This window comes from Miniopterus natalensis, chromosome 5 (genome assembly GCF_054644295.1).
Source record: "Miniopterus natalensis isolate mMinNat1 chromosome 5, mMinNat1.hap1, whole genome shotgun sequence".
In the NCBI taxonomy this organism is placed as follows: Eukaryota; Metazoa; Chordata; class Mammalia; order Chiroptera; family Miniopteridae; genus Miniopterus; species Miniopterus natalensis.
The window spans coordinates 70,462,807-70,490,120 of NC_142085.1; the positions used below are offsets into that span (position 1 = coordinate 70,462,807).

Consider the following 27,314-nt stretch of genomic DNA (forward strand, 5'->3'; position numbering starts at 1 on the left):
AGATAGAATCGACAGTCTCAGCCTATATAAATTGAGGTGTGAGTGGGTATGTGTGAGCGTGAGTATGTTCACACATATACACTGTGAAAAGGAATTAGCTATCTCTAGCAGCAAAGGAATTATGGGTCAGTTACATTTTCTACTGTCTTTTCCTTTTGAAAAATTATAACCTCCTCTGCTTTACTACCAGGAAAAATAAAAAATAAAAGATAGGTTCATTTGCACAACAGTTGATGATGGTTTTGTCCAAGAGCAAACCCTGGGGAATCGTGTCTACCAGGTGCTAATGTCTGCACAGGGGCAGTGGCATCAGCACCTCTTTTGTTGGGTAGTTCAAATACATTGTAACTGACTCATCGATAGCACCTGCCAGATTTGTAATTATTAAAACTGAACATTCCACAGCATTCCAGAGTAAAAACTGGCTATACCTAAAACTCACTAAATCCAAATGGCTATTTCTATGTATAAGAAGTCTTCGTTTTAGGTTTAACCTACATTGAAAACTAAGTTGTAATAAAATGCTAATTTTAGGAATGAGACCAGTACAACTAGGCAAATAGAATAAAATAAAAGTGCAACACATTTTATATGCCTGCAGACCTCCTGGTTCCTGAAGTGAACATAGTCACATAGAAGTCAACAGGCTTGTGTTTCTCTTTCAAGGACAGGGTGATGTTTGTCAGGGCCCACCCGTAAATGAGTAAGTAGCTCATGATTAGCTAGAGCTCGGTTCGGCCAACACAGTTTTCTCATGTGAGGTCAGTGAGAGAGCTAATGCTAATATCCTATTTGGCTTGTGAGTTCATTTTGAAATCCTGAACATCACCCTGATTTTGAAATGTTGGTTTGAACACAGTACTATCTTGTCTAAAAATTGCTGTTCATAGATGCGCAATAGCACAGAAAGCAACACCACTAATTTAGTTACGTATTTACTGGGCTTGGGGATTGGGACTCCGGGCATACCTGACACGTTCCCAGGAATGATGGACTTGCCAGGCTTTGAATATTTACAGCCCCAGCTCTGGTGGCTCTGTGAAACCTAACGCAATGCTCTCCATCTTCTCAGATGAAGACAGGCAGAGGGGACAGAAAAGCCAAAGGCCCAATTACTGTTTTCCAGATTCCTGAAAGCAGTCTCTATGTAAAATCCCTTTTTCCTCAACCTGTTACAGGGCTTCGTCCCTACTTCTTGACTGCAGTAGCTCTGACAAAGCCCCCAGGTGTACCAACAGTTTCAAAGGACACATACTTGATTTCTTTGCCATACTTAACACTTGACTACCCTCTCCTTCTTGAAGCTATCCTCTCTTGCAGTTTTTGTGATACCCTTTCTCCCTGTTTTCTTCCTGCCTCTGGCTCCTCCTCCTCTATGTCCTCTGTTCCCCAGGTAACAACACTCCGACCTGGCCTTGGGTGAGACTCAAACCAAAGGCTTCATCAATAGAAGACAAATTCAGATGACCTTCAAATCTCAGTCTCCTGATCCAAAGCCTGCTGTGCTCTCTCTCAACTCTTAGCTACCTCCTGGACCTCTCCATGTAGATACTTCTCAAAGTCAACACCTTTGAGACAGACAACCTTCTTTTTTATTTGAATCTTAAGACCAGAAAAGGATTTGTGCCTGACTTTATGTGTTACAAAAAGTTCTTACAATCTGCCTTGGAAAAAAACCCTTCTGTAAATTCTACTACCACCCCCAGTTTACAGATGGCAGAACTGAGGCAGAGAAGTGAAATAACCTACCCAGGTCACACAACTATGAAGAAGATCTGAACCCTGCAAATCTATGCTACACTTTATGCTACACCATCTGGTAAATTTCCATTTACTCATGTTGCATGTGCGTATAAGATGGGGCCTTATAGATTAGATTCACTTCCAACTGTCTCCATAATCCCTAAGACAGTTGGTTTCTCTTCTATAGTACCACAGAACAAAAGATAAACTTTTGCTTTAAGACAGAGCAGAGGACTGATAATATTACACATGCCACGTGAAAAATGAAACACGTGTTCCACGACTGAAATTACAGGAGCCACCATCAACCCATTTGCCCAAGCTATACACCTAGGCATTACCTGGGATCCTCCTCTGCTCATCCACCTACTCAACTTACTAACTTCCATACCTTCAGGCAGTCACCCAGTCACAAACCTTCACCTACTTACTATTTCTCAAATACATGAGGAGTACCCACAACTTTTCAGGATAGTCTGGCTTCTTCAGCTTGGCTTATAAGATTCTATGATCAGGCCTCTGCCTCCTGCTCCCCTCATCTCCCATCACTCTCGTATAAGTGGCTGACAATCCAGCTATACCTGATTTTGTGCTGTTCCTAGGGTGTCAAGTCCACAGCACCATATCCTGCCTGGAATGCCCCTTCCACACCTTTCTTCATTGAGCTAACTCACACTCACCTTGAAGCTCAAGTGAAACACCCCATCCTGATTTAGACACCTTGCTTGCCTTTTTGTTCCCACTCGACTCAGTTGAGAACATATCATAAAACTTGAAACTATTCTGCAACCACTGATTTACTGTCTGTGAGTGTGACCTTGTTTGATTTGAAAACTCCATGGTAAAACAGTAAAAGGTATCTAATGGGCACTCCACTGATGTTTGTATAATGAGCAAATACATGAATAAAATGAGTGACTGGTTGAGTCCTCTGGCTGCTCACTGCTTTCAGATGAAAAGGTGGCATCGCTCACTTTCCCCCCCACATCAATGATTACTCCAGGAGCCAGAGGCTCATTTGAAGTCTGGGTTCAGAGAGCTCATGGTGCCAACTGAATGAGGCCCCCTCCTGGTCTCATTCACTCGAAGGCCACACAGACCACACCACCAAGCCTGCACTCTCCCTCCTGATGAGGACTGCCTGGAACACCATTCCAGTGGTGACAGGTCAGTGACACTGTGTGTCCATTTGAAGGCTCATAAATATGCATTTATGACAAACTGACACGACAGAACAATCCGTAAGAGGACATAAAGGTTACAAACATTTAGCGAAGTACTCCTCTGAAGTCTGCGTTTTCTTTTTCACGCTGTCTGAATTTAGCTCCTCTGCCTCACAGCTTGCCAACACCCAGCGAAGACGGCAGACTTGGGAGGTTCAGTCCACTGCAGGTTGTCCTTTGACCATCTTTCTGTCTGCTCCACCCCCACCCCCCACCCTTCAGTGCTTGATCAAAAGCTCAGAACTACTCCAAAGGGGGAGGTAAGGTCAGGAGGAGAGCTTTACACATCTGAAAAGGGGAGCTGGGACAGATACACAGTTATTTATTCTTTTCTGATGTTCGGATACTGTCTGGGTCCTGCTCTTTGCCTCAGCCTACCTGCTGCTTCTGTGTGATCCAGGTAAGGCAGCCAGAGGGTAGCTGAAGCCAGTAGAAATGCACTCTTCTCAGCCCTGACAGTCACCAGCAAAGGAAATTTTTCAAAAATAAGCTTCAGCAATGGGGGCGGGGGGGGGAATGCTAAAATGACTCTGAGACATTGAGGTAACTCCTGTTCCTCCTTCAGATTTCAACTCAAACTCTGTTTTTCGAGTAACAGGTTAAATTACAATAATTCAAGTGTGTCTGTTTCTTCTACCAATTTGACAATTTAAATACTCAATGCCTAGTCCTACCTTAGCACATTTTGGCACTCAAATATTATTTTTTGAATGGATGAATGAATTTTCCAAATTAATCTAGTTTGCTCACCTTATAGGTAAATTTATACTTTAACTTCCTAAACATGTTTAACAAGGCTGCTTATAAAAGATGACCTCAAATCCTCAAAGACAGGCAAACTTCAAAGGCGCTGTGTGTGTTATGTGTCTCCCCACTGAAAAAATAAATATAAGGTGCCAGGAATAACTGATATAACTAATTCACTTTCAAACTTATTAAAAATGCAATAAATGAAGGTGGGAATGTTGGTAATATTCACAGTGATCACTACTGATTCAGAGTTTAGAGAAGAAACACCCATTCATTATCTTATTATACCCTTTTAAGTCCTATGAGTTAAAAAAAAAAGGTAGATTTAACTGATTTAAGCATGTCACATAGTTTGAGATCTGGTAAGATTAAAACATAGTACTTGGCCATCTAACTCCTAGCTAAGATATAAAACCATCAGGGAAATATATCTCAAAAATAAAAAGGTCAACATTCAGCATATAATATACCACATTTATTCAGGCAACTAGATAATTGTCTTGAGCTGAAATTTTAATCTGCTTGTAGGGCCTTTGTAAACCTGTGTTAAAATAGTATCTAAATTATAGAGAGTAAAGTTGCTAGGTAAAAGACCAGTATAGAAAAGCCCACTGTATCTCCCTATACCAACAACAGCTAGAAAAGATGAATAAGATTTCTTTCTGGGTAAAAAAATCATACAATTTATTGAAAGAAATTAAAGGATACCTATATAAATGGAGAGACAGTTTATGTTTGTGGAAAAGAAGACAATATCATAAAGATATAGTTATTATACTGAGTTAGAGAATGGGTGAAATTCCAATTAAAATACCACGTGGTTTATCTTAGAACCTAACAATCTGATTCTGAAATTTATATGGAACAGAAAGAGCTCAGAATAGCCTGGTAGGGCAGGGCCTACCAGGTATAAAGACTCACTTTAAAGCTACAGTGAATAAGGCAGCGTGGCACTGGAATAGGGGTGGACACGTGGACGAATGGAAATGAGCAAGCCCAGAAACACACCCACGCATGTAAACCTGACATGTGACCTGCAGATTAGAGGGGGAGAGGATGGGCTCTTCAATAAACAATCCTGGAACACTGGCTACTTATATAGAAAACAAACGGATCACTGTTTCTCTTCACACGGGAAAAACAATTTCTGACGATTTAAGATTGGTATGTGAAAGGCAACATTAAAATTGCAGGATCAAAAATATCTTTAATACTTCAGGGTATGAAAAGAGCATAAGCCATTAAAATAGTTTAAATGGTAGGTATGCTTAATATAGGTTTTTGCCAAATTGTCCTCCAGGAAATATTACTAATTTATACCGCAGCATAGGAATATACGCTACGGTATAAATTAGTAATATTTCCACCCACAGCCTCCCCAACACTGCCTAAAAACATAAACTTTGGCAGATTTATAAGTGAAAACTTGAACACTGAATTCTTCACTGATATTGATTTAAGCAATAATGAGGCTGAATATTTTTGTTAATGTTCACTTAGTTTCTATGTGGTTGGTTTAGTTGCTTAATCCTCTGCCCATTTTTCTACTGAAGTTTACATTTTTTGATGGCACATAAGAGTTCTTAATATATTCAGGATATTAATCCTTTCTCTGCCAGGCATATTAAATGTCATTTATCCTTTACTTTTGTTTTTGTTGGTTTGATTAAAGTTTTAAATTTTTATATAGTCAAAGAAATATTTTCTTTTTATGGTTCATTCTTTGATATACCATTATTAATATCTATATTAAAAGGATTTAACTCAGCTCTCCCTCTGCGCCCCTTGAAAAAAAAATCCCTCATCTAAATGAAGGCAAAGCACCTTCCTCAAAGGGTCATTGTGAACATTAATTAAGGTAACTGGACCAGTGTGCCTTTAAATAGTAAAGCAACTTATCAGCTTCAATTAATAGCAGCCCTCAATACACGACAGTTATTAACACCACCTGCCTGTCAGTGGGGGAGTGTATAATTCTATGCAGGCAATCTGAGCAGATGCATGCAGGGATAACACAGTCTGGAAAATCAAATGGGACCACAGGAGACAGACACCGTGACACAGAAGTCCCTTTCACATCTCTCAGCAGGTTCAGAATCACAGAGCAGTCATGATAAAGACCCTGGACAACGCAGGCTCTCTTACCTTAACTTACTCTTCCCCTTCGTCCAACTCGGTTTCTTTGTGCACCACCACTCTGGTGACTGACATGTCGGGGTGCTGCTCTCTGGCTTCCCTGATGGCCTGGGCCAGCGCCTGCAGGGTCAGGAGAGAGCACTGTCAGTGGAGCAATAGGCTCCTTCTCAGAATGGCAAAACACATGCACACTCATCACTTAAGATTCCGCCTCAAGCCAGGATGGTTTCAGTTTTATTTGAGGATGCACGAAGATTTGAAATGGGCCATTGTTCATTTTAGAGACTGCTCCTCATTTCCCCAGAGTCCCCATTTATCCTGTCTATTTTCAAATAATAGCACATGTGGAAGACACAGCCTGGCTCTGAATCTCAGCTGTGCACTCACCGAGAGACTTGGGAAAACAGATCTTCTCTGACCTTAGTATCCTCACCTGTAACCTGAGACTAACGCTAAGGCTGCAGTGATCACTTTAAGGTTTGTTGTGAGGATAGACGAGATGATGTACAGCATCCAGCACAGTGCCTGCCCTGTGCACTGAAGTGATACTTGCTATTGCCCAATTTCCTGAAACCCCAAGGGGCAGTACCAGGCCTGGTTCATCTCTGCCCTCTTGGGTTCTCAGTAATTATTTGAGTAAAATGTTTGTTGAACTAAAATGTTACAGTAAAAATACCTATAAACTTCTAGGGCAGAGAGCAATGGAAACCACAGCAACGACGGTGACACACAATCAGTAAAGCTTAAAACCAGAGAGAGACTAATCTTCAGGTTATAAATTACAGATCCCTACTTTATGGCTAAAAACACTGAAGGCACAAAGGTTAATGGGTCTTTCTTAAGACCATCCTGCGGGGGGCTGCAGGGCAGGAGTGGGACCCAGGGTGCCCTTCCACTGGTTCTCCTCTCTGGACCGGCTAGGAACAGCAACAAGGTTTCTCTGCACTGTATCAGAAACCCCACAGAGCACAGTACATGAGTGCTGTAGCAAAGTGGAAAGAGGGGAATATCTTTCAGAGGGGAAAGATATTTAAAGAAAGTAAAACACCACAGAACAACACTCAAAATCTAGGACAGATCTCTAAATTAAAAAAGAAATTCTACCAGGCTAGAGAGCACCCTAACTCATAAGGAAAATACCCACCTGGGGAAAGCAACACAATGTTTCTTGTTGCTCTGTCGCCTGCCTAAGGGGACAACTGCATTTCTTGTTTGGAAAATAGTTTCTGTGAGCTGGAAGGTTAAGGAGCAAAACCCTGAGCCTCATTCCACACAAAAAAGGTAAAGCTACTAAAGAAGTTTTTACACCAAAAACTTTTGCACAGAAGCTTGGAAGACACTTTGGAGGGGACAAACTCTGGCAACCCACCTGTCAGGACAAGAGAGAAGTCAGACAGGGGACCAGACTACAATCTGAGTAGCAGCATCACTATTTGTGAGGTGGGGAGAGCAGGAAGACTAGAAGGCAAGAGTGGAGTAGCGGGAAGAGCAGGGACCTCATCTCAGAGGTCAGAAAGTGCTTCTGTGTATGGACTACAATGCGAACAGGAGTGTGGCTCTAAGTTTCTATGTGTGTTCGGAGGGAAGAGGGAGACTAGAATGATCAAAACTGTCCACCGCATGTTGGTCTGTGGAATCCAAACTGGGAAGGACAAGCTCTGATGGGAGCCAAATGTAGCTCCAGACAGCTTATCAGATACTTTTGGGATTATGTTCACTCCAAAGATTGGCTACATTAAAAGAGTGTAATTGTAAAAGTGAAAATATAAATGATGCTCATGGGAAAATAACACATGTGAAATATGCTTTAATTAGAAAAGTGAGCAGGCCCTGGCCAGCTAGCTCAGTTGGTTAGAGCGTCATCCTGATACACCAAGGTTGCGGGTTCAATCATCGGTCAGGACACATACAAGAATTAACCAATAAATACATAAATAAGTGGAACAACAAATCAATCTCTCCCACTCTCAAAATCAATCAATAACTTTTTTAAATCAGAGAAGTAGAGAAACCCAAAAACCGCTATAGTCATCTTAAAACACAGTTGAAGTCAGTCTGCCATTAGTTCCTTTCATTCCATGGTATCAGTACGTGAAATTAAATAATTTAAATGTTAATTTATTATGTTAACAATAGACTGTGAGAAAACATACCATATTCCCAAACTGAGAAGTTATTCTATAAGAACTGGGTTTTGCTCAGTAACCTTCAGCTGGCAGCTGACTGAGGAGCAAGGGCCATATCGTTTACACGTCCCCAGTAAAGACATGAGAGTGTTGGGACTGACTGGCACAGGATAAAGAACCTGCAAAGCCAGTTTCAATGAAAACACACTTTAATTTGCCAGCACAAAAGAGATTCCTTCCACTGTGAAGATGCTTTTAATGTATCTGAAAAAGGCATCAATGATATTAAAGTCACTATATGATCAACACTGGTTTTGGGCAGAGAGGTCATTTTCCTCCTTTCATTTCAAATAGTTCCGTCATCTCATTACAGGCTTTAAAGGGCAAGTGAACTCATCATGAGCTTCTAGTGACAAGCAGGCCAAAACAAATTTACTCAAAAAAGTTTATGCCATTTTATAATTAGACACAAAAAAGTTATGTACAGGTTCCTTCTCTACTCTCATTTGTGTATCTGACCTCGGCTCTGAAATGGGCTGAAGCACATCATAAAAACGAGAAGCATATCCTCGCAGCGAGTTCACGCTGCAGTGGTATCATGACCGTTTTCTACTGTAAGAGTTAGGAGCAGTGCTACTTGGGCACCGACATTCCAGACTATGTTTTTACTATTTGCCTTTCAGGAGCAGTGCTGCCTAGATTTGAGTTTTCAGTTAAGATAGGTCAAAAGACAAAAGAATGCACATAAAATAAAACCTGAGGGTAATCCCGAAGAGGAAAAAGAGGCATTTGAAAGCCAGAAAGGGCCTCGGTTCAAGTAGACTGAGGGTAAAAGAAACAAAGGCTGGGAGAAGACCAATTTCCATATTCTACCAAGCCAAAGAATGTGGACTCCAGCATAGCACTATAGGAGTTAAATGCTTGCTGAGCGAGATTCCTAGAGCAGAAGAGCAAGAATGCCTTTGCTCTGACTTAAGGGCAAAGGGACTCAAGACTGTACCAGTGAACAGAAGCAGAGAAGTGCTCTACATGGAACTAGAGGCTTGGTTTCCAAGTAGGTAATTCACTTGGAAAATAGGCCCGTGTACTGGTCACCCACTAGGGATCTGTACTCTTAGGTCAAATTCAGCCAGAGTAACCTTCAACCTCTAATAATTCAAGGAAATAAAAAAATACATATGGAATATGTAAGTAAAATCATGTTTATAGGAATTTAAAAGAACAGTAATTTCCATAGAAGGCATAGGAAAAAAATCTTTTTCTATTTTGGTCATATATAATGAGTCTTTCTTAAATGAGAAATTTTGTTCTCTAAAACTCTTTTTCCTGAGTTCAATGTTGCATTCAAAGCTGGGCAACAAACGTTTGTTCCTACTCTCCAGCTAGGGTGGTCAACTGAACATTTCTTTTCCTTTTCCTCAAACTTTTATAAAAGAAAAACAGCTTGGTATCCTTTTAGGTTGAGTTAAAAATCACTCAGAAAATAACAAAACAAAAACTTATCACTTGGGACTGCCGTCTAAAATTAAAACTACTCTCAAAGTCTCCAGCAGTTCTCTTCATCATCTACTTCTAAAGCATGCGTTCTGCTCAACATTAGAATGGAAGCACAATTCTTTCAAAATTTTCTCTGAATACTGGTAAATATTTACTTTGTAGGAGACCTTAGATTACCTTTCCCCACCCTTCATAATAACAATAATTAGCAGTAAACAGCCCAACTTTTCTAATGCCACAACTTTTTTTAAGTTCCTAAAAGTAGGTGTAAGTCAAATTTAGTGGCTTTTATTTTTTGGAAATCAGTATCATTAAACTGCCATTCATTCTTCAATAACTGATGACTTGCCTTAAACCAGGCCCACATGAACACCTAACAGCTGCCAGGAGTCCTTATGATTACTTTAACCCAAAAGTGCACAGAAAGCCAGTGCAAAGTAAAAAGCAATCCCTGTTTTATGCTGACTCTAAGTATTAGGACGGCTGCAGGAACAGTATCCAGGCTGTGACGTGCCTTTATGGCATGCTTAGGAGGTGGTTCAGCCAAGAGGCACTGGGAGAAGGGGCGGGACATGTGTGACATGATGACAGGCACAAAACTTAGAAAATAAACATGATCAACTTCAGAGCGAAAACCTGAGGTCTTTACCTGGTCATGATCAATATCTGCATCTCCTGTGATCACAATGCGTTTCTCAATTCTTGTTTCAGATATTCCACCTTTTATAGTCTAAAGGTCATAAAGAAAAGAAGGGGGGAAACAGTAATCACTAAAGCTGTTTATATATAATCAAAGAAAAAAGATGGAACACACCCAGACCTTCTGATCATCGTGAGGCAATGCACACTGAGAGGGGAAGGCTGAAGTGCCGGAAACTTCCCTTATTTTTAAGCTCGGTGGGGAATCCTGTTGTTAAAGTTGTAGCATTTGTAAGTGTTCCTCAACTGAAAGCTACCTTGAAACTAATTTATCAAGAGTCAGGTGACACTGAGAGGGAACAGCTGCTATTTAATCCATATAGTTCCACTGGAAAATTCTGTTATAACTTCCTGAGTCTCTTCATTCTCAATTGGTCAGTTTTTGAAAAGAAGAAAGGAACAGTAGTAATTGTTTGGTTTATGTAAAGTTACAAGAAATTCTAACAATTTCAGTATCTTCTTTAGGTTTGGGAAATTGATGTTATCATTTTGTCTGCTTGATTCTCATCATACAAATGTATTTGGTGATTGTGTCCATTTGGTTTAACGCAATAATAGAAATAGAGAAGATCTGGATTTGGTTGTATGAGGGTGATATATTCACTCAATGATCTGATTACAGCCTTTGCATGTAACTGTACAGTGGATGTCAAGCATGGCTGAACGAAGGCTCGGGACCTGCGGGCAGGAGCTCCTAGGTGAACTGCCACACAGTCACTGGCTTAGAGCAGCTAATAGAACCTGGACCATGAAGAGATCATATGCCTGTGGCATTCTAAAGAGACAAGGGGCAAATTCCACACAGTCTGGAGAAAGCACCCACCCAACTTTGGAATTCTAATAAATTTACACACCAAATCACAGTGACTGCACTGTATCACTAGCCTTAATAACTGGATGGGCTTTAAAATGCTCAGCAATAACATCTTTCATTTATGTGGCATTTTTTAATTTGTAGTTTTTTTGTTGAAATAGGGGATATGGGGTGCACAAAGGAGATGTTTAAGACCTAACCAAATGGAAGCACTAACCAAATGTGAGAAGTAGAAGCAAATGGAAGTGCTAGGAAATAAAACTGGAGTTAGAAATCTGATGACTGCGGCAAGCTTCAGAATCGCTGAGAGGACTTCTTAAAACACACCCGGGGTTTCAGTAGGTCTGGAGGGGCCACACTATACACACTTCTAACAAGTCCACAGGTGAGGCTGCTGCTGCTAGTCCAGAGACCACACCTTCAGAACCACTGGTCATATGGTGTTAAACAATCAGAGAATGACCTAGAAACATACCCCAAGCGTTCAACACACTAGCATCTTAAATCAATGAGGGAAAGTTTGCATTTTTTGAAGAACTTGTTGAAAATGCTGAATGATAGTCATCACTCACTTTGTACTTACTAAACCCATGCTTCCACTTTTATTAAACTCTTTCTGTTCCTGTAGCTGTCTTAGGCATAGCTATTCATAACAAAGTTTTACCCCCTTTGCACTTTACAAATTGCAATTTGATTTAAATACACTTGTCAATGGAGTGCAATTTCTTGGATACTTTAAATGTCTGCATCTTTATTCCACTGGCACTGTCTATTACTCTGAAGTGTGTACAGGAACAAAGAAACAATTCAGAAAGGATCCTGTTTGCAATGCACCGTCTTCTCCCTAGAATTCCCCAGGATTGCCTTACCTTGGTGATGTGTGTGGTTGTGGTTGTCGACACGGAATCAGATGTGATGGTTTGTGCGGTCAGTAACGTGCCCGAGTCACCAGAAGCCCCGCCATCAACCTGTGGATAGTTGGGGGGGAAATACAAAGCAATGCTTAACTTCCATTATGTCGTCAGAGAAAGCCCCTTCCCATCGAACATGCATCTTTTAAAATCTTTGCAGTTGGCAGAAGATGCTATCTGCCTTTTCATGTTTATAGTGGTAATTTACTGACCAGGATGGCTGGCATTTAATCAGAGTAAAATCAAAGTCTAAATGCACCATGGAGAAGCAAACCCCGGACACACTAGGAGAGAGAAAAAAGGAAGGCTGGAAGTAGGAGGTAGGACTGAAAGCTATCAGGAGTCATGAGAGAATTTGACTGAAGGCCATTTATAGTAGCTTGAAAAAGAAACCAGATTACTAGGCAGAGAAGTTTCCACAGTGACCAGAAGTGCTGGTTTTGTTGTTTAAAAGCACAGGTTAAACAAACGTAAAAATAAACGTTTTCTCAGATTACTAAGCAACAGAACCTAACTAGGATAGAGTAACTAACATGATTTAGTTATTTGCTTTCTTTAGATTTTTAAATGACATTTTTCCTATAAGTTTGTGTGTTGTGAGCATATATATGAAGATACATATTTCAATAAGTATGCATGCATGTGCTCTCTTTATATACATATATCTCATATATAAGTCCCATGCAGATATCTAAATAGGTTTTAACTTGTTTGCTTTGATACTAGAAAAGGTAGAAAGTTCTCGAGTTTACTGGCAGAAATAAAGCAAATTAATAATTTTAGTTTACATTAAGATCATAAACTAAATGTTAAGATCAGCATATATATTTGCTTCCTGTTTCCTGACACAGGGAAATAACCAGAAGGCCCAGAGCCTTTCTTACTGTAAGTTAAGAGGAAATCTCTCTCGAACTTGGTTCATGCAATGTATTTCTTTACATAGAAGCATATGATTACCTGCTCTCCCACCACACCCGCTCACCAAAAACCTGTCTGTGCTCATGAGGGATCTATGCACATTTAAGACAGCATATCTAAAATAATTTTGAGGAATTTTCACACATATACACATTAAATGTTTTAAAAAAATACTTCGAGGGTAAAATCTGCCATCTTTCACCATGGTATAATCCTACTATGAACACTAAATTTCTCAGCGGAGAAAAGAGTTGTACAAATTTCAAAATAGTTCCATTTTGGAATGATAAATACTTTCTCTTTTTCTGTTACCCTTAAAGTTAGTTATCTTAATGCTTATTTAAAATATTTACAGAATCAATGTCTGAATACCTAAAATCAAACACACAAATTTGATTATTTAGACACAGTATCACATTTACACAAGAATGATGAAATTAAGTCTTCAGAAAATAATCTCACGTGAAGGAGAAGCAGAAATGTGTGCACATGTGTGTATACTTGCAAGTAAGAGTGAGCTGACTGCATCTGTCTTCATGGGGGGGGAGAAGGGGATGCCCAAATCCTACTAATCCACAAATTGTTATCATATCTGATAAACTCTGTAAGATGGTCTGTTTCCCAAGTGTACATAAACAATCCTGGACACTTTAAGCCAGAAATGGCTTATGATAATATGAACAAGATTGGTATCGCCCATCTTCAATAATCATGTGTATGCTCCTCCCTATAATTATTGGGTCACCAATTTGATTACAGTTCTATGTCTCAATCTCAGAAGCAACATAACAAGTTATGTTGTTGAAGTACAATTATGAATGGAGATGTAAAAAAGCTACATCAAAGTCAGAAACATGTAAACTAGAAGACAGAATGGAAGAGAAACAGACTAAGTAAAAGAGAACTCAGTCCGAATCTAGGGCTTTTGTACCTGTGGAGACTCGTATGTGATGGTTTTGGTCTCCGTTTGGACAATAGGGACTTCCTTGGTGGAGATTTCTGTCCTTTGTGAGGCACCAGAAATTGTTACCATCTCTGTCTTTACCACGGGTGGCTGAGGTGGGAAGGAAGGGAAACATAAATTCTAGAGGTAATGAAGTAAAAGTACTTAATGGAGCCTTCACAAATAATTGTAAGAAATATATTTATCCAAACACACACTCATGCATAAAAGAAGAGAGTAAAAGTGAATAATCTAAAACAAAAGGCACAAAGGAAAAACACTTCCTTCAAGTATCATAAATATATACATACATTATATGTATGTGTATATATACATGAATAAACTAGCATAACGGCCCCATAAATTATGATACGTTTCAGATTACGATGGTCCAAAGTTACTTACGTGTCAAGCTGGTATACAGTGATATATATATATAAACTTTAGCTTTGGGCAAGTAATGATAAATTTGAAAAGAAAAAACAGAATAAACTACGTGAAGTGACCTGCCTTGATTTTCACTGCAGCTTAAAGAACCACCTGGTTTGTGTGAAGGCCCATTGCCTTTAATTGGTGCACCATCTAGGTAGGCTAAGATTTGCTCTTTAAAAAGGCTTTTCTGCCCTGTTGACAAGGAGATTCCATTTTCAGAAGGATTATCTTCAAGTATTATTGTTTTCAATTACACTTGTCTAAAACTCGCAGGGTTTCTTCTGTACTATATAAATTAAATTGTTACATCCAGGATTAGTCCACCGACGCTGCATTAATGCTTTGAACAATTAAAAACATGAAAGGAGAGGTTCACGGCCCATTACCATTGTGGTCTGCTGAGCATGTATGTTTAGTACAACGCCAGACTACATACTACCACCAAAATACTACAGTACTTTCAGAGAAAATTCCCAAGTGTGATGTATGGTAAATGTGGAAAATACTAGTTCAGAGCATTCCATGACTCTTGCAAACGTGTTCTCTGAAGAGAGCCAGGAAGTTTAAAAGTGACATAATAAAAATCCATTTAATTATTTCAAGACAAAGTCATTTCAAGATTTTTCAACTCATCAAAGAGAGCAAATATGGATTATCCCTACACTGTGGGCAGTTCATTTTAGAATGAAGACACATTCACCTGAAAGGAAGCCTTCCCTCAACAAAACTTTTACTTCCCATTCAGAGACACTGCACCTAGAGACCAAGACTAATCCAAGAGGGGTGAGGAAAGTTCTTTTTGAAGAGAAAAAAGACTGAGCTGCAATGGAGATAATCCACAGAACATATGATCAACGTGCGAATAATCCAGAATTAATGACAGGACAGAATGAGAAGAGTAATCTACTAAAGTCTAGCCTCTGGCTGCCTAAAAGATAAAGCTTTAACCAAATGATACAGTCCCTGGAACCTAAAAACAGGAATCACAGTGCTGCTCAAGAAATACTGTTTTCATCACTGCCACACGTTGAATTCGGAGCACCCTGGTCATCAGAGCCTGCTGCTATTTCTAAACCTCTCACGTTGAAGAGACAAGGAGCCAAAACGTGAAACCCAGTCACAACAGCAGCACACACTCTCACACTGACCATTTTTCAATAATACTTATACAATTTCCTAATTGAACCAACGAAAAAGGCATTAAGTATGAGGAAGCAGTGCAACTAAAGGCAAAAAGCTGAAAGCATCCAAAACATGCAAAGAAAAATGTAGATGTGCAACAAGAATGAACCGGTGATGCGGTGGCCGCAGGCAAGGCCACCGGATGGGGTGACCGAGCGGCGGTCCAGCAGCGAGCAGCCTTGACCAGGCTGGCGGGAGACACCGAGCAGGGCTCTCCCCTTCCTCCCGCGAGGTCAAGGTCAGACTCTTGCTGAAAAGGCTGAGGGAGGACGGGGAGGACAGGAGAAGAAGAAAAGGCAGGTGCTCTCCACCTGAGAAACAGCTTGAGTTCAGCTCCCGCTCGAGTCTCCCATTTACCTCTGAACAACAAATAATTTGTGGCAAAACATCAATGTCAACATGGGACACCTCTCCGTTAACTCTGTGCCGCTCGTCCTCCGCGTCTTCGCTCCCGTCTTGCTGGAGAGCGCCCTTCTCCGCAGGCGTCTTTGGGGCGGCCGCGAGCTCCGGCGTCGCCGAGGGCGCGGCGCTCCCAGCGGCCCCCGCGTGCGCGCCCGGGCGGGCCTCGGGCCCTGCTTCCGGCCTCTCGCCGACCTGGGCCGCGGGGCCGCGCTCCGCCGCCGCCGCCGCCGCCTCCTCGCCCGCCTCCTCCGCTATGGCCGCGGGCCCCGCGCGGCCCGGCCGGTACTCTCCCGCGTCGTCCTCGCTCTCGCTCTCGCTCTCGCCGTCGCTGCTCTCAGAAGACAGGGAGGTGGAGTCCTTCGGGGCCAGGGGCTCCACCTGCCGCAGCTCCCCAGGGCCACGCCCGGGCGGCGGCTCGTTACCGTTCGTGTCTCCCGGGGGCTCGCTGCGGTCTTTCCCCGCCTCCGCCCGCGGCTTCTCCTCCACTACATTCAGAGTCTCATGTGAACTCTGCACAAGAAAGAAGCGGATGAGGGAGAACAAAAGCACGTGAATAGAGGACAGCGACGGGCGCAGCGCTACCGACGGCGGGCTGTGTCATGGAGGAGCGGTGATGATGCGGATGGCTGACTGGAAGGGAAGCGGGACAACGTGAGGGGTGAGCTCAGGCAATGGTGTTAACGGGGGAGGGGGAGAACCTTAACGGCACCGCCGGCTCCAGCGCCAGGCCCTTCGGACTCGGGAGAGCGTTTCTGCGGAACAAAAAGCAACCGAGGACACAAAATCAATACAGTTTTACCTCAACACCCACCAAAACAAACACCTGACACTGCGGAGACAGAACAGGACGGACTGACAGCCACAAAACTTGGCTCAAGGTCGCATGAAAGACAATCAAGACAGAGGCAAGAAGCTTACAAAAGGACACAAAAACACAAAACAGCCAGCGTCTTCCCAAAGAAGTAAAGAGCTTTTATTATAGGTATGCCTATAAGCTCTACTTAAATAGTTGAAAAGGTGGGGGAAAAACTGGAATTATACCAAAGTTTACTGATTATATTTTAAAGTATAAGTTTATAAAACCTGTTCAAAAAACAGTTTCGATCTTAGACTGTACAGCCTTCCTGATACCCTGATTCCGAAAGAAATATAGTATTAATAAGATGGAACCTTTGTTTGGTTAAAAACACAGCTTCCACTGGCAAAATTATAGTTGGTCTCAAGACAACTATTAACATAAAAATGTTGTTTCAGAAATGGCTAACATCCCATCTGTACTAGAGATCAGCAAAAGGGGGATCATGACATCAGGGTGGATGTCAATGACGCCGCCAGGTGTTTTCTCTTAGAGTTTAGCTCCTCCACTAGCACCTTTGAAAACCGAAATGAACCAACTTTGTTATCTGAGATGCTCACCCATGCCCCCCTGCAGTCGTCTACTTCCGGGAGTAAATTTACTCCTGTTCAGTTACAGTACCTAAATGTTCATTATTATTGCAGGTCAGTGAATTATTATTATTACTTAACTTCAAATGGTAGGATGGGTTCTGCCCAAGTTCAGGGAATTCCTTAGGTTCATTCCAAAAAAGGAAAACAATTATTTCACTGAATATGGCAGGCACCTCAAGTTTTTCCATGTAAAGAGAATTTTTTAAATTATAAGCATCAGAAGATGCCTGAAAGACATTTGGGCTTTGAATACTTTTAATTCTGCAAAGCATACTCAGTTTCTATACTTGGTGGAGGGCTTCCCTCCACAGAACAACTCCAAATCTAGGCATTAGTGGTTTAAATGATTCTCTGAATCGAGTCAGATTTGGGGGAGGGGGGGCAAAAGCAGCAGGAGAACATCCAATCTGTATCCTTTCCTTATGTCCAAATTCAGTCCTTATTTCATGAGTGTTTCTCCCAGGAAGAATTAATTTCAGCAGTGATAGCACTGAAGGGAAGGGTTCCCGAATATCTCAGAAATAAAAATCACTCTCATATGTGGCTTTTAAAAACGGGAAACAAAGTAAAATGCACCTCAGGCAACTGTGAGGAGGGTGAGGAAGAAAGCGGTTCAGGAGGAGCACTACAGTTCACAGCAGTGCCCTCTGCTGTCCGAGTGGTGGCTGAGGTGAAGGCTTTCGCGCTACCAGAAAAGCCCTTCCCACTAAACAAAATTGATGTTATCTCCTCTTCTAGGCTCTAGAGGTCAGAAAAGGAAGAGCAAAGAGTTAGTAAGTTGGAACAGGCAGCAGTGACCTATTAAAACGAAGGAAAGGTTACACAAGAAAGAATCACAGGACAGTGTAAATTGCAAGAAAGGCAAGGATTCATTCGCAAAGATTCTGCAGCAGGTGCAGGTGGCGGTTTCCCTGAATGCCAGCTTTCCACCCTGCTTGAGAACCTGTGATAGCTCTAACCTGTGAAAAACAGCTAAAACTACTTGGATTGTCACAAAAGTTTTCATTACAAACTGAGCATGACCTACCCTCATCAGACACTGTTTTGTATATTCTTGAGGTAGCTCTTCAGCGTAAGCCTTCTGCACAGAATGGCCTCTTCAGTGGCCCCTACCTGCTTATTCCTGTGTCATAGCTTGGGTGGACCCATCCTCCTGCCTCGTGCCCTTCCGAATTTTGTCATCTGTCTGAGGTATGCCTAAAATTCCATATTTTGTGCCTGCCCTTCCCTAACCATTCCAGCTCCTACAATCTCTACCCTTTTCCACATTACTTTGTTCACAAGTGATCTGATTGCAACTCACAGAAATTCCCTCAGACATGCTAAATATGCCATGGAATGAAGAAATAGTACTCCCCGCCCCCTCAGTAAGAAACAGGTAAAGAAAAGAATTCTAAGTAGAAAGAAAAACTCAGAGGTAAAAACTCAGTGAACAATGTTAAAATCATCTGTCCCTGAAAAACTAGTAAGGCAAATGTCATCTTCACATTTCTGGCCCTTAAGCGATGGCCCCTAACCTGCCTGAGGGCACAACAGGAGAGTTGAGGACTGTCCCAGGCACCTGGAATGCCAACAGCAAAGAGTCACCATGAAGCTCCCCCACTGCCAGAAGTGTGGAAGAATAGTTCCCAATAAACCCCACTGCTCATAGAGCTTAAAGATGATGGATGGATGGATGGATGGATGGATGGATGGATGGATGGATGGATGGATGACATTTTAGGGATGCCCCTTTTGGGACAGTATGCTAGGAGTGAGGAATAGGGGCAATGAGATGAAGAGGGCGAGGTATTTGCAACATTCAGGGGAAATAAAAAACTTCTGGACTAATTCATTTTAATTATAATCTCCATAATTACTCAACATCCCTAGGGTTGAGTTGGCGGAGAGGGTGTCCTTCCTGGTAAGAGATCACTGGGGAATTTAAGTAAGTGCCGTGCATTTAATTATTCAATAAAATATCTTCAAAAGTACTTCAGAACTATAGTCTATAATCTCTACTAGACTCATGAGAGAATCTTGTATTATATGAGTTTAAGTATGTCATAATTTTCAATACATAAGAGGATATACAATAGTTATTTACCTATTAAAGACTAAATGATTTGATTTCCAGTCTTCTGCTCTATTCTCAAAATTGTTAGTATTCGAACTGAAGCTATTTTGAAAGTTAAATGCATTAACTTTCAAACAAGAAATTATTACTGTTTTATAGAAATCTATAAAACCCATATTACAGAAATTTGGAAAATGTGGTGAAAGTATACTCATGCATAATTGTTTTTATTTTACATTTCTTTAAGGATTATTTCTTTGATTAACTTAAAGATAGTAAAAAAAACCTTGCAAAATCAGTAGCAAGATGAACATGCAGCAAAGACAGAAATTTTTAAGACATCCTGTTAAAGGTCAAAACACTGCAGTAGACTTAACTACTCATATACTTTGAATTAATAGTAGTGATATGTTATTTGGGGGGAAAGACACACTGCACGCAGTAAACCAATAAACGTTTGTTGGGAGAGTGGATGAATGGATGACTGCGGTTACAACAATGCATGTGTATGTCAAATAAGTACGTATCTTCCTGCATGTGCCAGAGCGGAAAAGAACAAGAAAGAAGCAGTAACGTCAAGTGCAGATAAACCGTTCTGGAGCTTAACAGTGGGTAAATCCCAGGTTTAAATTTCATGAACTGTCCCTTTAAGGTAACTTCTGCAACGTATTTTATATTGTACATTCCTCAACCATGACATCCAGAAAAACGATCACTGTAAACCTCTTCAACAAAATTCCAAGGTTTCCTGCTACAGAAAGTACAAGGGCATTACTTTAAACTGAACAAATCCACTGTTTGACTTGCTTTTGGAGGTGAAAGTTTCAAAAATACATAATTTTTTAAAGTCATTTTACACAGAGTCTAACTGGCTTTGGACTTCACGCTAACATTTAAATACATAAATAAGCCACTTGGTTTAGCTTTCTCATTTGCAGGATTGTGGAAATATTTACTCTCAACTACACCTCAAATTCCCTTAGGGCAAGACTTCATCTTCCATTTCTTCTGCCTCCTTCTCCACCCCACTGGATGTTCTGATAAACAATGCTCTCTGCTGATTTACAAAATCAGACTTTTGTGGAAGGGAAGCACTTATTACCGATCTCTGCTCTCGGTCACATCCCCTGTATTCCAGTCCTCAGCCAGCAGCGGAGGCGTCTCCGTCAGACCCCGTTTAAAGCTCTCCAGTGGCCTCCCATTACTCCTGGGATGCAATTCCAAAATGTCAAAATGGCCTTTCAGACCTGACAGGATCTGGGGTCTCATCTCCTTGACTTTCCCTAAGCCCCTGGTGATTTGCTCTTTCGGTTCCCTAAACTACCTCCTGCTTGGGCTGTTGCATGTGCTCTTCCCTGTGCACGGAAAAACTTTCCCATCTGCCTCCTCCTCATCGAGGTCTCAATTTAAATGCCAACTCTTGCCAACCACAATGGGTAAAACAGCCCTCCCTATCACCTTCTAACACAAAACTGTTTCATCTTCAACACCAACTTCTTTAGTACCCCGCATTTTCTAATATATACATGTCCACTGGCTGTCTCCTCCAACAGACTCTAGGCTCTCTCGTCCCACCAGTTAACTGGCTGACCAGCTAGCTAAGCAAAACCAGGAGAAAGCAGATAAAGAGTGTAAAAGCAACAGAAAGCTAACTTCTTGGCAACACCAGATGTTTCGTATATGCGAAAGCACAGAGAGATCCGACGGGCTGCTATGGTACACCAAAATCTTTTTTTCCCATTGAAAACCTTAAAAATGAAAATTCAAAAGGTTTCCAAATAATAATTAGTAAGCTAGTAACCTAAATTGCATATAGTTTGTTTTAACACCACCACAGTGAGCGCAGCGTTGTACAAACAGTGCATTTTCACATGAAAGCAGTTTCCCGACTGCCAGCCACATATGTCAAAATTGGAGGTCATTTATTAATTAATCAGTTGATATGTCTGCATTTGAAGTTGTGAATTTTGAAATTAAGTACATCTGCAATATCTCACCTAATGATCCTCTGTTTCTATACATGGAGATTTAACTTTTTAAATGCTCGAAAATTATTTCCAAAAAAATTTTAGATTGATAAATAAGAAAAAAAGAGTATCTTATAGCTGTGGAAAGAAATAAAATGAAAAGCGGAGAAAGCAAGAGTAGAACCAAGGATGCCAGGTGAACACCTTGTCTGCCTCCTGGGCTTTTTCTTCAACTGTCCGTGTTGCCGCCATCTGATGCTTCTCCTTCATGGATAAAATATCCTTGAAAAGATGGTCTCCTTTTCTCTATTGTTTTAAACAATAGACATAATCAACAAATAAGACAAGTACATCACATCGACAGCAACACAAACAAAACAACTGTGTGGATCAGCGGAACACACCAGGTGAAGCAGCACATACAGGGAGGTCAAAATCTTAGTGTGTCAGATACTGTTTCTCCAGAAAACACAATACTCTAGAGTCAACTGCTGAAATATGAACGTTAAGACCTTCGGAAAATCTAAAATGAGAAGTTATACACAACTTCATAAAACCCTACCATGGTGTTTTACATCTTAGTATTTTCAAAGGTTGTTATTTTGGTTCAGCAATTATCTTTGCTCATTTGTTCTTAAAGAGCTATTTTACTTTCACTGTCACAAACTTAGAAACTTAAAGAAACTAACATATTTGCTTTTTATGAAAAGGTTAATAAAAATAGCATGAGACTGTCTTCCTAAATCAAATGTGTACAATCTGGCAACACTCAAACCAGACTGTCTGATGAACTTAAGGAGAAGTGAGAGGTGTAAGGAAAAAGGGAAAGATGAGTTGTAGGGTTAGGACCTTTATACACTTTTTAAACTGTGTATTAAATATAGCCAACTCACTGTCCCAAGTATAACAAATGAGCCCATGGAAGTTCTTGGATGATAATAGAGAGTTTGAGAGCATCAGAAAAGAACAGATATAGATGAGAATGAATGGAGAAATACTCTGCGAATATATTCTAAAGGCAATACATATATTGATGAGGAGAAGTAGTCAAGGAAAGAAAAAGTGTTATGGTTGAAAATTTTTTTAAAACACTAGTGAACATTTCATTACTAGGACGTTTCAGTATTAAGTTGTATAACATTTTGCAAGTTTTCAACAAGGCTCATCAATCTTCAAAACTAAGTTTAACTCATTCTCCTCACAGTAATTACCTTAAACCACTCTAGATACAGTCTATACTAATTATTAAGCAAACTTTATTTCAGAAGTCAGTATCTGAAAAGCTTACTAAATACCATATAATGTCAGTTTCTAAGTCATCCTATATAAAAATTAATTGCCACTAATTTACTTTAATAGTTATTCTGAAACTATTTTAAAACTCATACACTTTACCTAAGAACTAGGTCAATACGTATTACATTGTTAATGAATATTTAGTATTTTAAAAAAATGTTAGCAATTACATTTAAAAAAAACAACTGGGAACATTTTGTAACTAGCAACCTGAGTGTTACTGAAAAGCTGGAGACATACAGCCAACGAGGAGCTCATGACATACCCCGTGCGTCTGCAGGGACAGAGGTGTGATACGTCGCTTTTCCCATTCATTAGGGCGCGGCTCAGGTGTGGACTCCATAAAATTGCGCTTGAGTTCACTAATGCTAGCCTGATGTTTCAGTATGTCCTCCTGGGCCTTATCCAGGTCCTAGCAATGTGTAACGTAATCAAGGGGGGGAAATCCAAAAGAAAAAAACCCAGTAGGACAAAAATAAAAAGTAAAACCAAAAAATAAGACAAAGCAAACTTACGATTAAAAAAAAACATAGTAAAGCAAGAAAAATGCCAAGTCTCAAAAGCCATATTATCATCTATGAATAACCTTAATGAGTTCCTCAAAATTTGAAAATAAAGCCAATGTGCAATTTTTTAATGACTCACATTGTAAAGGGTTCTGTCTTCTCTGTTTAGAATTTTTATGGAATAACTATTCACATTATTAGAAGGAAGTCATGGAACTAAGACTCAAAATGGCTAATAACTCTTCTTCCTAATAGTTGGATTTGAAATGCAGCCTATGACTTTGTTCCTGTAAATTCACCTTTCTGATTAGGGCTACTACTAAAGTTGCTTTCTGTGAACATATTAAATCAAGTAAAAACAGAGAATGTGGACTCAAAAGCACATTTGGCCTGATGGGAAAGCCAATCCAAGATCATCTACCAAAAAGAGGGAGGGTTAGGTTTAGGGTGGAGCAAGGATTGACTTTTTTCAGAAAATTCCAGCACTGGCTTTTAATCCTTAAGGAAGAAAAATAACAGCTCCCATAGGCTGCTTGTATTTGATTTCTCCATAAAATAAGTGACCCTCATACCAGTTTCATGTACTTGCATTGATTTTTCATTGCAGTAGGCCCTAATGAACAGTATTTGTGGGATTTTTTATATTGGCCCTGATAAACTAGTATTTGTGGGAATTAAAGCTAGTTATTGTTCAGGAAATGGTCTTAACTGAATTTTAAATGTTTTCTTACATTTCAAAAATCATGGGGGCCACCTGTTGATTACAGCTCTCATCCCACTCCCAGAGGAACAGGTCATGCATCTGATAAAATTAGATATTCCATATTCATGCACAAGCATAGTTGCTCATCTATGAGCTTCTACAGCCATTTGCAAAAACTCACGAAAATCTAAAGATCTTTACATGGCATGGAAAAATGACTGTGGCTTGAGATCAGGCACATTTCTTGTATTTGTTCAAAGCAATGTTATGTATTACACTTTAGAGCATTTTAGTAAGTTATGCAAAAATACATTTCCAATAATTACCAAAGCTGCCAAAAGCAACCAAATTGATTAGTTGGATTACTGAGAATTGCAGTTCACCACTAAATACATTGCCATGTACTGCCCTAAATAAGGAGAAAAAAAGTTCTCGTGTGACGCAGGGAATGTAATTTACATTCCTAAATGGGTAGCTAGGGTTTTTTTTCCCTTTTTTCTTTCATTTATTCTTTCTTCGTAATTAAAACAATCCCATTAATTAGCATACTTTCCAACAAATATTTTAAGTGGACCACATTCCTAATTACATGGATTTTAGTGCCAATGCCCACCCCACCCCCAAAATATTGGGGACACAGATCAATGGTAAAATGACTTAATGCCAGATCAACAAATACCTGTTCTGGTTAATGTATATGAAGGTGGGATCATGTTACTTCAGATTCCATGCCCTGGAGATGACTCATTAGGAGAAAATAAGTTTACTTGTAGAACTTCATGATCAATGGCTAAAAACTCTATTCGTTGGATGAAATAGAACTTTTTTTCCCAGTTGTTACTTTGAGAACTTCTAGTAAATACATTCCTACCTAAGCCACCTTAAAAGAACAAAGTCGGACTGGTAACATGCACTCCCGAGCTGAATGTCCCCCATGCATTTCATGCACCGTGCTTGGAAAAAGTTGCCAGCCAGCCTGTGAGTGACCTCCCGTCCACAGCAGCCTGGCAGCCATCAGGACAGTTGTTTTCTTAAATGATACAAACCTCCAACATTAAATTGCTATGTCTGACATAAATATTATCCCCTTCTACTCTCAAGGAATTTTTCTGTGAAATTAAATCACACACAGGGGGGAAAAAAGCAAATAAACATAAGTGTATCAATCAGCAAGCACCAGAAACCACCCAGAGTTGGACAGTCTAAGACATTAAAAGTAATAAAAATCTTAAGGACCTAAAGCCACATCAAGCAAAACTCACAAATAAACCCTGACAGTGAGCATCACCCCACACACAATAATAATGGCAGGCAGCAGCCACCAGGTTTTAACTTTGGAGAAAAAATATCCACCTCCTCCAGCTGTGTTTCCTCTTCTTCCATCTTCACCTGAAAGGTCATACAGCAAATGGCCAGAAAACTGAAGTATTAGTGGAAACTCCACCATCGGTGCAAAGAAGCTGTATTTGAACTTCAACGGTGAACCAGCATTACCAACCTTTATTGAGTGGCCCTCAGAAGACGCAGAATATTAAGCCACTTGGTCTTTCTTCACCTACAGTATTGTATAAATGATGGAAATGATCCTTTGCAAAGGTGGAATGAAGAATGGAAGCTTCACTCTTTCTCAGGCCCTACATTCCATGCACTGCTTTGGAATATATATATATTTTTACTCAGGAATGAAAATAGGAGAGTGTAAAAATGGCATAATTCAGTTATAATTTGAAATGTCTAAATCAACTAGTGATAAGGGCAAAGTGTAATTCTGTAAATTTGGCTTTTGCTTTATGTCAGGGACAATTGGTCACCCTATTATTCAGTTTTTTAACAGATTTCTTTCCAGGGGGGAGGGATTGGTTTACTTTGCTACATTCATGTTAAAATGGTGGGTATTTAAAAATGTTCCCTGAAATATAGCCACTTTTTTTCCATAAAATCCTTTAAACAAGAATCGTTTTTCATAATAGGACAATTTTCAGTGTCTAATGTCCCAAAAGAATAAATTTGTAAATTGAAAACTAGCATAAATACTGATGACTACTGACTCAAGGACAGAAATGGCAAGAAAAAAAAACTGATTCTGATACCAAAGGAAACTAGTTTAACCTTTACATGTTAATTGACAGCAAGATCATATATTCTTTTTCTTCTTTACTAAAATGATAGTGTCCAATCTGAGAGTTCAAAATGCTTTTTTTTAAAAAAAAAAGTATTCAAGTATTTTTGAGAAGTTAGCAAGGAACTAAGAGTATCTTTTTTATCAGAAGGTAAAAATTAGACACAGCCAATAATCTGTTAAGAATTATCTTCCAATTCCTTGGACAACATTGAGTTCTCTGAAATGTCCATCCTCAGGTAACTAAGATTTGTGGTTTCTCCCACAATGCCTAATCATAGCATTATCTTCACATTTTTCTTTAGGTTTGCTCTAAATTTTGAGACTTACTCTATGTATTGACAGTAACCACAGGATATTGAGAAACTAAGTCACCAGACCACATTTTACAAAACAATCAAAAACGTAATGCACACATTAGCACGGACTGACTAGTAGTGCAGAGGTAGCCCTATAAAGGAATAAAAATCCTCAAACCAAACATCTAATTTTAAATAAAGAATACTAAGAGGCCCAACCTTAGGGCTATATATTCTCAATTTTCAAAAAGCCTTGTTTCATTTTCCATACACATTTGTTAAATAAAAGACAACGGAATAGTATCTTCCTTACAAAATACCTAACAGTGACTCTGCCATACACTTACATGATTTAGAGTTTAAAAAAACACAACACTACCTGAAATTCATCTGGTCTCCAACTACTACAATAATAGGGAGACAAGGAGTTTAGAACTACAAATGTCAGGAGTAAGGGAATAAAAATGCATAAATGCAAGAACGAGCTTGGCTTTCGAACCAAAGAACTAATAATTAGGATCTCTACTGATATACATCAATTACAGTGACGTCCACTGCATCCTAAGTTCTTTTTTTCCCGACCTAATAAGGTCTACAGAAATTTATAAAATAATCCTATAACTTTGCTTTCAACTTAGAATGGGTGGACCTGGTCAACGGATATCAATGAAAGGGAAGATGCTGACACTTATTTCTCATGCACTGAAATGTTTTATGTGTGAAAATGTGCAGCTCATCTGCTTTGAGGGTAATCGGTAAAGTTTATGCACATGTTTACACTCGACACTGGGAAGGGTACGAGATGAAGTGTAGTTTAGTGGACTGCACAGATTGAAGCTTATGTCGGGGTACCAACAACTGCTTCCTCTTCCTCGGTTCTCTCATTCAAGTCACAGTCGTAAGACACATGAAAAGAAGTGGCTTTGGCCTCCAGATAGCAGAGGGACAGAGCCAGAGGAAGGGAAAAGGTGAGGGAAAAAGGCACTGACTGAGAAGCAGAGAGAAGTAGCCCAAAGATGAGGATGAGGGAGGGAAGGAAGGAAGGGGAGGTGATGGGAACATAGCGCTGGACGTCGGCAGGGAGGAAGGAGACCCAGACCTTGGGGAGGCTAGGGAAAGCGAGATACCCATCTTCATCGAGCA

The 27,314-nt window shown here is 40.2% G+C and overlaps 1 protein-coding gene across 7 annotated transcripts in view; it reads right to left on the reverse strand.

The window, feature by feature from the left end:
* EPB41L2 (erythrocyte membrane protein band 4.1 like 2) overlaps positions 1–27,314 on the reverse strand; it is a 181,124-nt gene that overhangs the window by 7,513 nt on the left and 146,297 nt on the right. For 4 of the 7 annotated variants that reach the window (XM_087817619.1, XM_087817615.1, XM_087817616.1 and 1 more), the window contains 7 exons: positions 24,800–24,862; positions 22,810–22,956; positions 15,732–16,286; positions 13,749–13,871; positions 11,858–11,956; positions 10,125–10,205; positions 5,862–5,972 (listed from right to left, as the gene is read on the reverse strand). In XM_087817619.1, the coding sequence (XP_087673745.1) occupies positions 5,868–5,972; positions 10,125–10,205; positions 11,858–11,956; positions 13,749–13,871; positions 15,732–16,286; positions 22,810–22,956; positions 24,800–24,862 (1,173 nt within the window). In that variant the 3' untranslated portion in view covers positions 5,862–5,867. Of the gene's footprint in view, positions 1–5,861; positions 5,973–10,124; positions 10,206–11,857; positions 11,957–13,748; positions 13,872–15,731; positions 16,287–16,474; positions 16,529–17,801; positions 17,967–21,452; positions 21,555–22,809; positions 22,957–24,799; positions 24,863–27,314 lie in introns of all 7 variants that reach the window. The other 3 variants (XM_087817620.1, XM_087817618.1, XM_016204975.2) reach the window with 3 other exon arrangements.